At 48.0% G+C, this 16,105-nt stretch overlaps 2 protein-coding genes across 3 annotated transcripts in view; both read right to left on the reverse strand.

The window, feature by feature from the left end:
* Positions 1-3,899: 3,899 nt before the first annotated feature.
* On the reverse strand, positions 3,900-6,294 carry REP15 (RAB15 effector protein). The gene has a single exon (XM_063309041.1). The coding sequence runs from the start codon at positions 4,860-4,862 to the stop codon at positions 4,146-4,148; it is 717 nt and encodes a 238-aa protein (XP_063165111.1). The 5' UTR covers positions 4,863-6,294; the 3' UTR covers positions 3,900-4,145.
* A 218-nt stretch (positions 6,295-6,512) lies between these two features.
* PPFIBP1 (PPFIA binding protein 1) overlaps positions 6,513-16,105 on the reverse strand; it is a 128,603-nt gene continuing 119,010 nt past the window's right edge. For both annotated transcript variants that reach the window (XM_063308118.1, XM_063308117.1), the window contains one exon: positions 6,513-8,895. In XM_063308118.1, coding sequence (XP_063164188.1) covers positions 8,809-8,895 — 87 coding nt within the window. In that variant the 3' untranslated portion in view covers positions 6,513-8,808. The remainder of the gene's footprint in view (positions 8,896-16,105) is intronic.

The raw sequence follows: 16,105 nt of genomic DNA on the forward strand, positions 1-16,105 counted from the left end.
TCAGTTGGATGGTACTCTCCCATTTTTCTCTCCCGTTTCTGTGTTGAGTGTTTTTTCAAGATTAGGTACAAAGAGAAAACTAAACGCTTTTGAGCTGAGTCGTTCAGAATGTCATTGAGCAGCTGTCCTATGGAGAATGTGGTCCTTTTTCCTTTTGCAACAAGATGGATAGCCCAGTAACAAGAATTGGGTTCAATTTACAAATGCATCTACAGAAATTGGCATTCTTGCTCCCCCCAAATGGAACTGACATTTTTAGCCTTCTAGCTAAAAGCTCCTCTTTCAGACAGAAGGACCCCCTGTCCTTCCGTTCCCCACTCTGCCTTTTTGGAAGAAACGGGTGCTTTTCCATGGCCTCCATTTTGAGGGCAAAGGTAGAGAAGAGACTCTGGTAACTACACCACAACTGATCAGGACCTCATGGGTGCCAAAGAACTAGAGGAGGAGGAGTGATGTTGGAACCAGCCCAGTCCGCCAGCTGCAAAGACCAGACCAGAGAGGGAAGTCACACCCCAGAGTAACAGTAAACAGCAGTCTCGTTGCCTGCAAGGAGACAGGACCAAGGGCTGCCAGGAGCCCTCCCCATACAGTGGACAGGCCACAGGCAATCTCTTGCAGCTGGATCCATCAGAGAGAGCAGACAGATGCCATCAATGGGGGTAGCTAAATTAAAGAAGTGTGTGTGTAAAGACAAGCCTAATCCCTGAGCATTTTGCATTTCAGAGACCCTTACCAATATAAACATGACATGGTTTGTCTATATTGTAGTTTTCAGCAAAGGGGAAGGGATGAAAGGATATTTTTTTTAAAAAAAAAAAAAACTATAACCTGCAAGAATCAAATCAGTGGGTAAATATTCTCATGGGAGCTAAACTGTTTTAAAAAAAATTTTTTTTTTAAGAGCGTCTCATTGGTACTCTTGCCTGGTTCCAAGGCCCATGATGAAGAATTATATCCCAAACACATCAGGCTTTGCCTGTTATAATCCTGGCACTGGCACTTGGAATATTCTTTATCTTTTTGTTTGCAGCACCTGCCATCCTTTTCTGCAATCCCATTTTCCAACAAAGGAAAGGAACTCCAGCATTCTACCTAACCAAAACACGTTATCTGCCTTCTCTTACGATTGCAGAATAAACCGGTCAAGAAAAATCCTTTCCCTTCCCTCCCCCTTCAATCGGATGAGATGTTTTGAGAGAACGAGTCAACTCTGACTCATAACATTGCTAGGGAGTGCGTGAATCATAGCTGCTAAGCTCTCCCGCCCTGCAAGGAGCATGTGTGCTGTTCCTGTAGCCAGAGCAGCATGGGCAACACGCAAATAAAGAATCAGGATCCGAGTCCCAGCAATTCATTTTGTTCAGCAGCCAGGATGTAGAAGAGGGAGTGGTTCATAGGGCTGGCCTCTCAGTATTTGGTGGTTCTTGGTGGAAAGAACCTGTAGCAGAATTTTTTCCACAGATGCTTAGAAAATAGTCTTGCCTTTATTACTTTGTCACGAAAGTGGCATCCCTAAGTGTCTCAATTACTTATTTAAATGTCCTCAACTATTAAACGAGGAAGGGGGGACACCTCCAAAGGACCTTGTGTCTGCAGTGCAGCTGTCGGCATCTTCTCATAAAATTGGTACCTTTCCAAGTCATAGCCGCAAAGACGTAGAAGGCTATGTGAGTCTGTTGGATACTATGTTGCAAGAATATGCACAAAACAAAGAATGGCCCATTATGTGCATTGTGGTTTGGAAGTTCTGGGCAGGTTGCAGTCTTGCAGTACTGAAACCTGGAACATCTTGGTGATGCCAGGTTTTGGCCATGACAGTTCTGGAGGGTTTTCGTAGAGCAAGTCTGATGCTCTTGACCTTCTCCCCAACAAAGCCTATGCACCCATCCCTCCCCCAATCTTCCTGCTTCTTCTTTTCTCATACCTGCTACCATCAACCCACCTCCATGCATGTCCATCAGCCTACCTGTTTCTGCCCCAGTCTTCCAACACCTTCATTTGCCTTATGTCCCCTCAGATGCTGTCATGTTCTACCTCCAATTACTTTCTCTTCCCACTGTCCCCACTGCAGAACACCTGCCCAGATCATTTATGTTTTGGGTCTGGACCATATACATGCAGTCTGCGCCTGGATGAAACACATGGTTTGGTCTGGGCACAACCACTTTTCAGTGAATGGAGCAGTTTGCCCATCCATATTGTGTTGCTTCTAGTCCATAGGATCAATCATAGCATCTTGTTTTGTTTGTCATATAAGAACATGAGTGTGTTTTGTTGCTTAACTCTTGGCATCCTATCACGAGTTGCAGATAAATCTGGAACAACCTCAGTTTCTGAGTTCCTGTTTTGATTTCTGAAAAATCAAATATAGAAAAAAAACCTATATACATCAACTTTTCTCTGCACGAGTTTGTTCTCTATTTTTCTTCAAATATATTAAGTAGTTCCAGAATTAACTTAGGGGGTAGTGTCAGCATACACACAACAAAGCACATATTGAATTACTGAACATGCGTGAAATCTCAATTTGGACAGATACAGCTGTGAAAATTCACATTATTACTGACTTCTAAGCACATCTTAGCCTGCGTGAGACATCGTATTACAGAACCTGCTGCCTGTTAAATGAAGGCTATCAAAGATTGTATAGCCCTGATTGGTGATTTGTTCTTCCAACTGCAGTTCCGTATCTACAAAAAGTCATGTGCATTTCCCCATGATAGAGCTGCATTACAAAGCTCCCTACACATCAGAGGGAAGCATAAAGTCAAACTTCCTGACAAAAAAAGCCATCTATACTTTGAACCACTTAAGACCAGCTAGAAACCCTGTAAAAAACATTTATTGATGCACAAAGAAAATATTTAAAAATAGACCAGAAATAGTTAGATTTCAGTGAGTGAAGTTACTCAGATCTAGGCATTTGGGCAGTGCAAAATCATTGAGAGAATGTGCTTTGTGACCACACACAAGTGCGGCACCTCTCTGCTATTTAAAGCAGCCCTTTTTTCGAGGTTTCAGTGCAAGCTTGGAAAAAAAATGCCGCTTTAAGGCATCTGCTCATTGAAGTTTTAGAACACTCATTAAAGCAGCTGCATCTTTTTTCAAGCTCACAGAGAAGTTTGAAGCCCCACTTTCACGTGCCTGCTTAGTCTAGTAGAGAAGATACTCTGGTATAATCGCTCATAAGAATAGCCTGCTAGATCAGCCCAGAGGCCCATCTAAGTCCAGCATCCTGTGTCCTGTAGTGGCCAACTGGACATGACTGGAAAGCTCAAAAGTCTGGACTGGAAAGCAAAAGCCCACTCCAATTCTCTTCCCAACAAACAATACCAAAACCCTGGTACCTGTGGAAGGAGTCAACAGCCATCAAAATTAGAAGCTCCTACCCTCTCATAACCTTTGAAAATGATCCACAGCCTGCTGGCACCACAATGAATTCTACAGTTCAGCTATAACTTAGGTAAAAACTATGGCCTCCTTTCAGTCCTGAATCTTCCTGCCTCAAGTTTCCAGAAATGGCCTCAAGTTCTATTATGTTGAGAAAGGGAGAAAAATTCCATATTATCAGGGACATCTGCAGAGGAGCATCTAAAAGTCAAGTTGGTGGCCAGGACCACCTGATGGCAACCCTACCTCTTTTTTCATGTGCGTTGCACATTCTATGCATATATATATATATACAAAGTCATCCCTGCAAGGCATGATTTTATATTCTGACACACCTCTTAAGTTGGCCATAGCAAAAGTTATTATGAAAGAATAATTTACTGAGTCTGTCACTGTCACACATGAAAGTTTATTTAAGGTAGAATTTACACCTTTATGCTACGTTTCTGGTAACAGTTATAGTAATATAACTTTATTGATTAGTCAATTGACCATATCAAAAATGGTAACAATTATATTTCCTATTGCCACAGTATGGTGAATATATTTCTTTTTTAACATGGTCCCGTAAACAGTTGAACGTTCAAGATGGGAATGCTTTAAAAATCTATTTTATGAAAGTGCACCATCTAGAAAACAATGACTTCTGCAAAGTCTACAACGGTTCATCTTTGGGAACAAGTTAAGAAGAGAGAAGTTTGTGAGCAATATGAGATAGCCATTGATGCAGCATCTAGCATTTGCAGTTAGAAATGTTAAAGGAAATTAATATACACCTTACCCATATCCCTCAATCCATTTTTCTTAAAGAGGCAATGTTCCAACATCTCTTTAGTAGGGAGAAAATTGTCTGTGTCCAAAATATATTGTCTCAAAGCACTGTCACCCGAAAAGAGGTTTTTCCTTTTTTCCTCTTCAATGCTGTCCAAAACGATGCCTCGGATCTCTTTTGGCTTTCCTGGAACCCCATAGATTATGAATAAGCCAAGACAGTCCTGTCCAACCAACATGCAGAATTCTTCCAGCTTTTCAAGTCGGCTTTTGTTCCAAAATAGTTCACTAGCAAGCATTGTCTCTCTGTTACTGCCTAGGAATTCAAAAGGTTGATCTCGACTGGGGAGATCAGTCATCTGCAGAGACTGGACAGCAACCTGAAGTTTAATTTGCTTGTCTGCTCCAGATAGAGTCCAAATCCAGTCGACTCCCAAAAGCAAGGATTGTTGCTTGGTCATTTTGCTGGTTGTGATGCGTTCTTCTACGCCTTTTTCAACACAGAAACTGATGAAGTTGACCAGAAAAATTTCATTCAGGGTATCCGTGGCTGGACGGAATTTGCTCTGGGGATCCTCAAATCCCAGGTACTCTTTGAGTTTTTGGGATGCATGACCTACTCCTTGGCTAAATATATCACATATCACCAGGACATCAGCCTTATTCTCTTGGCTTGCTTCCTTTGCCATCTTTTGACCCATTTTCCTTTCCAAAGATGGAACTGGTCCTGAAAAACTTTTTCTTAAGATTCAGGGTCTAAATAAGCAAGGCCACTGTGCTGTTGTCTCTAACCAGCATCCTGCCATGCAAATTGATCTGCTTCTAAACTGCAAACAAGGAACACTGGGTGTGTGGTGTTTCAACTCAACCTGCAGAAACTAGTTGAACTGGTCTGGTAATTTTCACTTTTAAAATTTCACAGCTTTGTGTTCATTGCACATTCCCCTCCCTTTATTGTTAATATTTGCATTTCCCTTACAGTTTTTTTTTTAAAGTCATAACTAGAAAGCATGAAAGAAATCTCAAGTCAAGCTCAATTCCCAGCAACTTCATGAGCACATTCATGTAGCTTTCTGGCAACTATACAGAAGTGGCTTGCCGCTGTCTTCTACCAAGTTTTGAACTTTTCAATATTCAATATTCAACCTCTGCTACCTAGGGTTGCCTGATAGTTTCTCACCCAAGTCCTAATGCTGTTTAACATTTTGAGGTCCACCATGGTCAGCCAGGTGGTATCACCTAGCTGGTTTGTGACAATGATTGAGTTTTATTTACCTGTTCTTCAGAAATCCTAAGCCACTAACTAGAGGTATGTGTACCTTACTTTATAATAAGTTCACTAAGACTTAATGTTAATCTATGTCACGCAATGAAGGATATGAATGAAGAACTCTCACCTTTAAAGCCCAACATGGCTCAGGGCCTGGATCTTTTTGAGACCACCTCCTCTGGGTTGAATCTGTCTTGTGAGATCAGGGAAAGGAGGCTTGTTGAAGGTCCCACCTGAGGGAATGCCATCTAGAAGGACCCCATAGTTGAACCTTCTTGGCCATGACATCCCTCCTTTGGAACAGCCTATCTCCCAGATATCCAGACCATGTTTTTGAAGAGCTGTGAAAATATGGCTCTTCAGGAGAGGATACAGGGACAAGTCTTCAGAAATGGAGCAGCGTATCAGCCAATAGGTTGGTAAGTAATTAAGTAAATAAATAAGAATATTTAGATTTTCAGGTGCTTACACGATGTTGACAATAGTAACCAAGCAGAAAGATATCACTGGAATCCCTTCATTGCATTACCAGTTCAGTAGCACAAGTTAGCACATCTCTAACTCTTAAGTTCCAGCACTAAAAATTTTGCTGATATTCCATTAGAAACACTTATTTAATCAGCAGCACAAGTACTTCTCGTTTGAGCAGACACAGGCCCAAAAAGGCATAAAGTGGAAAGTCAAGTCTTAGAGCAATTTTCAAAACATTTGTGAAATACCAGCCAATGGTAACTACTAGAAAATAACTTGCAATGAACAGACAGTAACTCCAGACAATTGCACTTGTTCTAATTAGCAGGGTGCTAACTCCTAAAAAATTATTAGGAATGAGTAGATGAAATTGTTGGACTATCCCACCAGTGGTCACCAGCCAATGTAGACAACTAGAAGACTATGCAGAACAAATAGATGGCAACTGCAAACTAACACACACATCATAACTACCTCAAGGTAACTGCTACAAGGTAACTCAGAAGGAACAGGTGATAACTCCAAAGCATAGAAGTCGTAACACAACTCCAAACCACACCTCAAGTGGTAACCACTTGAGAAATTATGTTGTAGAAAGAAATGTGCATCATTTTATTTCTCAGTAGGTTTTTATTTATTTAACACAGCAATACATATATTTCCACTGACCTCTTTGTACACAAACATCCCAATAAAATACCATAATGATACTTCATTTTGTGTACATTTATATTAACCACTTGGCTTAATTAAGAGTCTTACATTACACTCCCCAGGCCCGTAGTAATAATAAGAACTATTCTCCTAACCAGGAAAAAAAAAGACAGCCATATGCATCAGAATTAAAAAATAATATGCCTGATGCTCTTCATAATGCACAACTGTTTTTTAGAAATGGTTCAGTTATGGTTTGATTCTTTGGATTAACATGATTTTGCATCTGAGCTTGATTTTCTGTTTGTATTTTACCCAATCAGTGCAAAATCTGTTTCTAGGGAGCAGAGGACACAACTGTATATAGTAGATGCATTTTGCAAAGTAGCCTCAGCGAGCTGCTGGTAAGGGCAGCATTTTGCTTTTAACTAAAGAAGTGAACTCCTTAATGCATAAATTATATTTATTTACAAAGGCAGTCTGCCTTCATTTGACCAAGCTCAGGCACCCAATGAAACAAATGCTTACGAATAAATTTAGAGAATTAATAAGGGTCAACAGTCCATGCTGCCTACACTGTATTGAGGAAGGTTTTCAACACTTGAAAGATGTAGAAACGATTATTTTATAGAACATCAATACCATGAATTTTAATCATGGTTCTGACTGTAAATAAATGTGTATGTAGCAGAACATTCTTAGATCAGCACCAATCCATGTGTACAAATAAATTGCACAGCAGAGAATTCAATTTCAACTAAATGTTCCCTGTTTGAAAATAAAACCTCACCAAAAGCAGAATGTTAGCTTGTCAACATAAAAAGCAAGGCAACTACTACTTGAAAAATTAAGCTTTCATGAGACAAAAAGATTTGATGAGGTGAAACATTAAGATGAGCCTTTATCTAGATGCAATCTAAAATGCTACATTCCCAAGAACTAAATGAGATTCAACTGAATGAACTGACAACCACTAATATCAGTACCTTGAGTACATGCCAAAAATCTAACTAGGTTTTCCTGCAAAAATCTTTTGCTCAGCAATTCCAAAGTTGAGGTCAATGCCTATCTATAGCATGAGCAAATCACTCAAACCGTAAATTCCAAAAGTTTCCATCACTGTCACTTTATGCAGAGAAAAAGTAAATTAAGTATTTCAGGGTAGTATTGGAACAGGAAAAGGGCGAGTCCAGCCAATCTTTTCAGTAGCTAATCTGAATTTTACAAGTCTGACTGTTTAAAAATATAGTAAAAAAAGGCATGCTTTATTTTAAAAAAACAAGTATAAACATCATTCAGTATGTTATGTTATCATAAACTGTAGTTCAAAGGCAAGATTTCATATTTGAATTTAATACTGTAAAATAACATGGATTGGCTAATATTCCTCTTCATTAAAGATAAAGGCTTGCGATGCAGAATTTGAGGAGGGAAAAAATGGCTTCCCTTACAAAGCCATATGTTGTTTCTCAGTCTCCAGATTTTCAGCTACTACTAAAGTTTAAAATGTTATAAAAACCGTATTTTATAAATGGGAAAGGGACAGTTGTCACATCGCAGGGTCACTGTAATTTTCAGCCATTTCATTCCTAATGTCAGAAAGGAGACCTCACTTGGAAGAGGGGAACTGAGGGACAACGCAAGCAATTTTCAAGGTGAGTCCAACTTCTCCAGTATCCAGCTGGGTTTTGTGTTTTAAGTTACCACCTCACATCACAGTATAAAACTTCTTATCCATTATATACTCAACATATTTTTCTTTTTCATAAAAACTGTATTTTTTTTTAAGTCATACAGGAATTTCAATATGAGAGGTTATGTGGCTGACTGGTACTTTTGACCAGTTCGTTCAAAGAGGTAAACTGGTATTTACTTTTTCTGTAGAAATCTCTACAATGGATGCTAATGCCAGAGGTCTGCAGTTGATTTTTTTTCCCTTTTTTGTATTAGTTGAAGAAAAAGAAAATTACAAAGGTAGATTATGGCACATTCTGCATGCTAAAACATTATACTGTAGAGTCTTACTAAACACGATGTCACAAGTCGCTACACTAGAGGGGGAAAAGGGTTATGAGGCTTTTTCTTCCGTCCCACCAATTTATGAGAACTTAGATTAGGCACCTCTTACTATCTCTCCCCACTCCCTCATCACTTCTTACAAATAGAAGCAACAGTGACTTCACACGATGTGTGGTGTCCATCAAATACAGCAGTGGAACTCCAAGTAGGACAGGTGTCCCTCGTTGACCCTGTCACACATTTGAATCCTCATCTGTTACACTGGCACTTGGAGAACGGGTGGCAAAGTCTTTGAACATTTCATCTTCTTTTAACATGTGCTGAAAATAGAAGTGGAAGAATTAGTCGCACTCTGGAGAAGATCAGACAAAACGCTGCCACGTTCCCAATATGGTAAGGAATATGCTGAGTTTCTAGTTCCACGGCAATGCACAAGTGTAAAGATTCCCACAAAAAATCTTCAGTAGTGTACTTGCCGTCAAGCTGAAATAGTTTGCTATCAAACTATTGGCACTGAAAGATCAAGCGTTTCACTCAAATTAGGGCAGCTTCATTTCTGTCAATCTTACTGGATGTCATGAGTGCCGTTGAGCTAAAGTCATCAGCGCAATGGCACTCATGACAATGACAAGGAAATAGGTGAAGGGGGACAAGTTAAGTAGCCATCAACCCACAACGACTAACGGCTAATAGACAATAGATAAACGGATCACGGAGCCACCCAAGCCATCAGCGGCAATTGCAACGGGGATCGCCCAGCTGAAAGCAATCAGCAGAAGATTGAAAACCGGAGGATGGGCGATCCTGGAAACCCTCAACCAATGGCAGGGCAACACATGGGACAAAGGGGGGTGACGTGATCGAGAGCGAGGGGGCGCTGACCGGCGCGGGGTATTTAAACCCCGCACCGGCGCGCTCCTGTCACTCTCAGCTTTTTTCTAACAACGTTGTACCTATCCTGAAATAAACCAGAGCCTGCTTCGCAACCCAGTGTCTGAACGTTATTCAGAGGTAGGCAGCGCATGACATAAAGCTGAGAGTCATAAACTCAGCCTCGCCGAGCCCCACCGGACGACAACGAGCCGCGGGAGGAGTAGACGGCGAGAAGACCAGCAAGATGAGGCCGGAACGGCGCGGGCAAGGAGGGCGAGCCGCGCGGCAAGAGGCAGAGGAGGACCGACCGAGGCCAGAGGCACCGCGGACTCCCGGAGCCATGGACGCCCACCCAACCCGACCCGAGCCTCAGCTCCAACCCCAAGGGGAGATGGCGACGGAGGCAACCCGACCGCGGGAGGGAGCAGCACGACTTCCGAAACCAGCGGAGGACCCCGCGCCCCACATCGCACCCCAGCAACGGGCGTGGAGCGACAGCCCCACGGCGCTCGACACGGAGGAGGACGACGGAGACACCCATCAGACGGCGGAGGAAGCGGACCCGCGGCAGAGGGACGATGAACCCCGCCGGCAACCCACCCCCGAGGACGCGCCAACGGAACCGGCCCCAGCGGCGGCGCGGGCTGTGGACGAGGAGGCACGAGCTGAACTCGCGGCCATGCGGGCTCAGCTGACGGAACTCCGGACCATGCTCCAGGCGCTTATGCCCCCCGCGCCACCCAACGACGTCCCCGCACAAGCCCACACCCCGAGCGAAGCATCGAACCCACACGGGCCAGCGGAGGGCCAGCAGACGGCACAGGCGGCCGACACCACACCCCGAGAAGCGAGAGGCGGGGCCGCACAAAACGCCCGGGCCCCAAAGGACTTCCCCATCTTCTTCGATGGGACCCCCACAAAACTCTCGTTTTTTGTGACCAACGCTAGGGAGTTCATGGGGAGGCACGGACACTCCTATGACTCCGAGGCCGACAAGATCGCCGCCGTGGCGATCAAACTCCAAGACAGGGCGGCGGACTGGTACGTCCAACTGTACGAGTCCAGCTCCCCCGCCCTCGCCACCTTCCCTGCTTTCATCAACGAGATGAAAAACTATTTCGAAGACCCCCTAGCTAAAGTACGGGCGAAAAGCGCACTCCAGAGACTTAAACAGGGCACACGCACGGTCCCTGACTACGCCCTGGAGTTCAAAGCCCTCGCGGGAAAGGTCTGCGACTGGTCTGAGACCACCCTGCTAGAAATCTTCAAAAAGGGGCTCAACCGCGACGTTCTCCAATGGGCCCTCTACCGCGACGACCCAGAAACGTTACACGGGTGGATCCACCTCGCGGGGAAAGCCGAACACGCGCACCGCACCTTCCTTATGACAACCACGGAAGACACAAACTACGTCGGGAAAAAGGTACCCGCACCACACGGGGGGATGGCCGGCCCCATATACCCAAAAATGAAGTTCAACCGGGAGCCCTGCGGGAGGTGCGGCAAATTAGGGCACAAGACGGCGGACTGCTTCGCCAACCGACTGCCGACCAGCGCGCCCAAGCCCGCCCCGAAAATTAGCCCCAAACCACCCAACCCGGGGCCGCCCCCTCACCGCCGAATGACCGTGGCCACAGCGACACCGGAAGATGGCTGGGACGCTTACTGGGGAGAAGAGGACAATACCGACCCCGACCAGCCGGCGGGAAATGCTCCCCGCTTGCCCTGAAACGCGTGGCGAGGCAGGCGGCGGGACAGCAACGCGAACCACCTCAACGAAACGACAAAAGCTCCGTAATATTGGCAGCAATTCAACTCTCTGCCGGCAACGGAGCCACCACGGCCGCGGCACTAGTGGACTCGGGGTGCTCAAAAAACCTTATCCACCCCGACCTAGTCGCCAAACTCGAACTCCGCTGCTTCCCCCTCCCCACGCCGCTAGCATTCCACCAGCTGGACGGCTCCACAGCGGGGGGGAAACCAGCCACGCTACAAACCGAGCCGGTCACCCTGCAAATGGGCACTCACACCGAGCGCACGTCGTTCGTAGTCACGCCCATCGGACGGCCCATTGCAGTCCTGGGGATGCCATGGCTCGCGAAAAACAACCCGCGGATCAACTGGGCGACCCGCACCTTCACATTCGGCGACGGCGAGTATCGAGCACCAGTACCAGCTGGCAAAAGCAACCCCACGGTAGGACGAGCGGAGGCGACCACACAAGACAACGCCGCTACCACTGCAGACCTACCGGAACAATACGCCGACTTCTCCGAGGTCTTCGGAGAAGCAGAGGCAGACCAACTACCCCCCCACCGCAAGACGGATTGCCGAATCGACCTACTGCCCGACGTCCCCCTACCTAGACCAAAGATCTATTCGATGACCCCGAAGGAGATGGCAACCCTCCGGGAGTTCATCGATAAAAACCTAGACAGGGGATTTATAGAGCCAGCATGCTCACCGGTCGGAGCCCCCGTCTTATTCCGGGAGAAGAAAGACGGGACCCTACGGCTCTGTACCGACTACCGGGGCCTAAACGCGGCTTCCCTGTCCAACAAATACCCCTTACCCCTGGTGAAGGACATGCTCGCCCACCTGTCCACGGGCAAAGTCTTTTCCAAATTGGACCTGCGCGAGGCGTACTATCGCATCCGAATCAGGGAGGGGGACGAATGGAAGACGGCGTTCAACTGCCCCCTAGGCGCTTTCCAGTACAAGGTACTGCCCTTCGGACTCGCGGGGGCCCCTGGGGTGTTCATGCAGCTCATCAATGAGGTACTGCATGAACATCTGTTTAAAGGGGTCCTGGTCTACATCGACGACGTCCTTATTTACACAAAAACATACGAGGAACACGTAACCTTAGTCAGGCAAGTCCTCGACAAGCTCAGAAGGGCGCAGCTCTATGCAAAGCCCACAAAGTGCGAGTTTCACAAAGACCGCCTAGACTATTTGGGGTATCGAATCTCCGGGGACGGCATCGAAATGGACCCCGCAAAAGTCGAAGCGGTACTAAACTGGGAGCGGCCCCGCAACAGACGGCAACTACAGAGCTTCCTGGGATTCGCGAATTTCTACAGGTCCTTCGCCCGGGGGTTCGCTGAGATAGCCCTCCCCTTAACGGACCTCCTCAAAACCAAAGGGGTGGGGGACACCAGACGCGCCAAGAACCCAGGCACAGTGCTGAATTGGACTCCCGCGTGCCAGACCGCATTCGACAAGCTGAAAGCGCTGTTCACGACGGAGCCAATCCTCGCGCACCCGGACCCAGAACGGCCGTTCGTGGTCCAAGCCGACGCCTCAGACTTCTCCCTGGGAGCCATCCTCCTACAAAAAGACTCCACGGGGCTCCTGAAACCATGCGCCTACCTGTCAAGGAAGTTCTCCGAGACAGAGAGGCGATGGCACGTCTGGGAGAAAGAAGCCTTTGCGGTGAAATCGGCACTAGAAACATGGCGTCACCTACTCGAGGGAGCCACCCAACCATTCGAGGTCTGGACGGACCACCGGAACCTCGAGGCCCTACGAACGCCTAGACGCCTTAGCCCAAAACAGGTCCGATGGGCACAATTCTTCAGCCGCTTTGATTTCCAGTTGAAGTTCATGCCGGGCAAGAAGAACTTCCTGGCCGACGCCCTCTCCCGGCTGCCCCAAGACGAAGAGCCCGCCCCAGACACCATTGGGACGGTCCTATCCGCCTCGCAACTGGGGATGGCCGTGACCACCCGAAGCGGCGCACGGAGGCAGCTCGACGCTACGGCGCAGCCGACGGCGGGACAACCGGCGACGGAAAGAAGGCAACCGCAACTACCAGGGGGAATGCGCACGGACCTCGCCGCCGCCCTCAAAACCGACCCCTGGTTCCTGGCAAACCCCGACAAGGTAACGATGGCGCAAGACCTAGCATGGGGGGAAGGCAGAATCTACGTCCCGGACTCGCAACGCCAGGCGATCTTGCATAGGTCACACGACGCCAAGCAAGCGGGACACTTTGGGTTCCTCAAGACCCTACACCTAACACGGCGGCAATTCTGGTGGCCCGCGCTCAGGCGAGACGTAAAAACCTACGTGGCGTCCTGCCCAACGTGCGCTAGGGCCAAACGGGCACCAGGCAAACCCGCGGGGCTATTGCAACGGGTGGCAGAACCCTCCCGCCCATGGGAGGAAATCTCTATGGATTTTATAGTGGACCTCCCACCCAGCCAGAAGAAAACGGCCATTTGGGTGGTGAAGGACTACTTCTCAAAGCAGGCCCACTTCATCCCCTGCACGTCAGTCCCATCCTCACAACAACTAGCCAAACTCTTCCTCATCCACGTGTACAGGCTACACGGATGTCCCGCACGTGTGGTGACCGACAGGGGCACACAGTTCACCTCCAAATTCTGGCGGGCCTTCTTGAAGCTGACGGGGACCCAACAGGCCCTGTCTACGGCTTGGCATCCGCAGACGGACGGAGCCACTGAGGTTCTTAATGCCACCTTAGAGCAATTTATACGATCCTATACGAACTACCACCAGGACGACTGGGCTGAACTGCTCCCGTTCGCCGAAGTCGCATACAACAACGCCGTCCACACGAGCACGGGAAAAACCCCGTTCGAAGTAGTCTCGGGGCGCGACTTCGTCCCCATACCGGAGCTACCTCAACCCCCGGAACCCCAGGTGGACGCCAGCGACTGGGGACGGAAGATCGCGGAAGCATGGCCAGTAATCACGGCGGCGCTGAAGGAGGCACAGGCTGCTTACAAAGAGCAGGCCGACAAGCACCGGCGACAACAACCGACGTTCCAGGCGGGGGATATGGCCTATCTCTCCACCAAGTTCCTAAAGTCAACCCAACCCTCGAAAAAACTGGGGCCTAAGTACATCGGGCCGTTCCGAGTCACGCAAATAGTGAACCCGGTAGCAATACGGCTGGACCTGCCACACAACCTCCGGAGACTCCACCCGGTGTTCCATACCAGCCTCCTAAAACCGGCGACCTCCTCCCGATGGCACCCAAGCATGCCACAGCCCGCACCGCTAATGATCGACGGGCAACACCACTTCGAGATCAGGGACATCCTCGACTCCCGTAAGCAACGAGGAACTCTACACTATCTGGTCAGGTGGAAACATTTCCCCCACCCGGAATGGGTGGCGGCGCACAACGTTAACGCGCCTGACCTGACCAGAGCATTTCACCGGGCATACCCCGACAAACCGCAATCAAGGTCAGCAAAACCAACCCCCCCCCCCGCAGGCCTCCCCCCGCCTCCCGTGCCCCAAGGGAAAGGGCCCCCCCCAAGCCCGCGACTTGGGTGGACCTTCCTCCCCCCGGGACTCACTCCCCCCGCCCCGGGCCCACGGGGTGGTGACAAACGATCGCCAGCACCCTCCCCCCGCCCCCTGGCCGCGGGGGAGTGGCAAGCAAGTCAACAGGGCAACCTGGGGGCAACGCCCAGGAGACACAACAAAGGCGACGCACTCCAAATAAGCAAAAAAGGGCCCTACCTGGAGCTGAGCAGCACCCGACCAGCCACGCCTCTCGCCTCGCCGAACTGAGCCAAACAAACAGGGTGTGGTTGGAGCATGCGCACGCCAGGTCAGAACCCGAGCATGCGCACCATGGACACACCCTGGGAAGGCACGTGGTAGAGGGAAGAGCAAAGGGAGGGGCGACAACTACTCCGGCGGGAACTTTTGAAAAAAAAAAAAAAAAAAAAAAAAAAAAAAATGTGGCGTTTTGACAGCTCTAAGGGGAAAACCCAGAAACCCGGGGGAGAACACTATGCGGAAAGGCGGCAGTATGTCATGAGTGCCGTTGAGCTAAAGTCATCAGCGCAATGGCACTCATGACAATGACAAGGAAATAGGTGAAGGGGGACAAGTTAAGTAGCCATCAACCCACAACGACTAACGGCTAATAGACAATAGATAAACGGATCACGGAGCCACCCAAGCCATCAGCGGCAATTGCAACGGGGATCGCCCAGCTGAAAGCAATCAGCAGAAGATTGAAAACCGGAGGATGGGCGATCCTGGAAACCCTCAACCAATGGCAGGGCAACACATGGGACAAAGGGGGGTGACGTGATCGAGAGCGAGGGGGCGCTGACCGGCGCGGGGTATTTAAACCCCGCACCGGCGCGCTCCTGTCACTCTCAGCTTTTTTCTAACAACGTTGTACCTATCCTGAAATAAACCAGAGCCTGCTTCGCAACCCAGTGTCTGAACGTTATTCAGAGGTAGGCAGCGCATGACACTGGAGAAATACAGCAAAAGCTCTTCAGGTAGAAGGCATTAAGTTCCTACTCTTCTTCTGCATGTTCCATTTTATGCAATGAATTAATTTCAAGTGACAGCGATGTGAAAAGCAAAGATGTGCCTAAGATGTGAATGAACAGTCCAAATACTGGTTGAACAGACAAAATGGAATAGTGATTGGATTACACGTGGGACAACTTCACGAAAGTGCTAGTATCTGTCCAAACCCATATGTGGTCTCCAGGAACCACAAGCCCATAATTTTTATGTGCAAGGGTATCAAATTGGGTTGGATTCGTGGAAAATATCTACAAATGTGTCATTTACCCAACCTAAGGAAAATGCCTTGAAATAACAGCTGGATTCCATGGTGGTCTCATCATTCAATGAGAGACAGATGCTGCC

Source organism: Candoia aspera, chromosome 7, assembly GCF_035149785.1.
Source record: "Candoia aspera isolate rCanAsp1 chromosome 7, rCanAsp1.hap2, whole genome shotgun sequence".
Taxonomy (NCBI): domain Eukaryota; kingdom Metazoa; phylum Chordata; class Lepidosauria; order Squamata; family Boidae; genus Candoia; species Candoia aspera.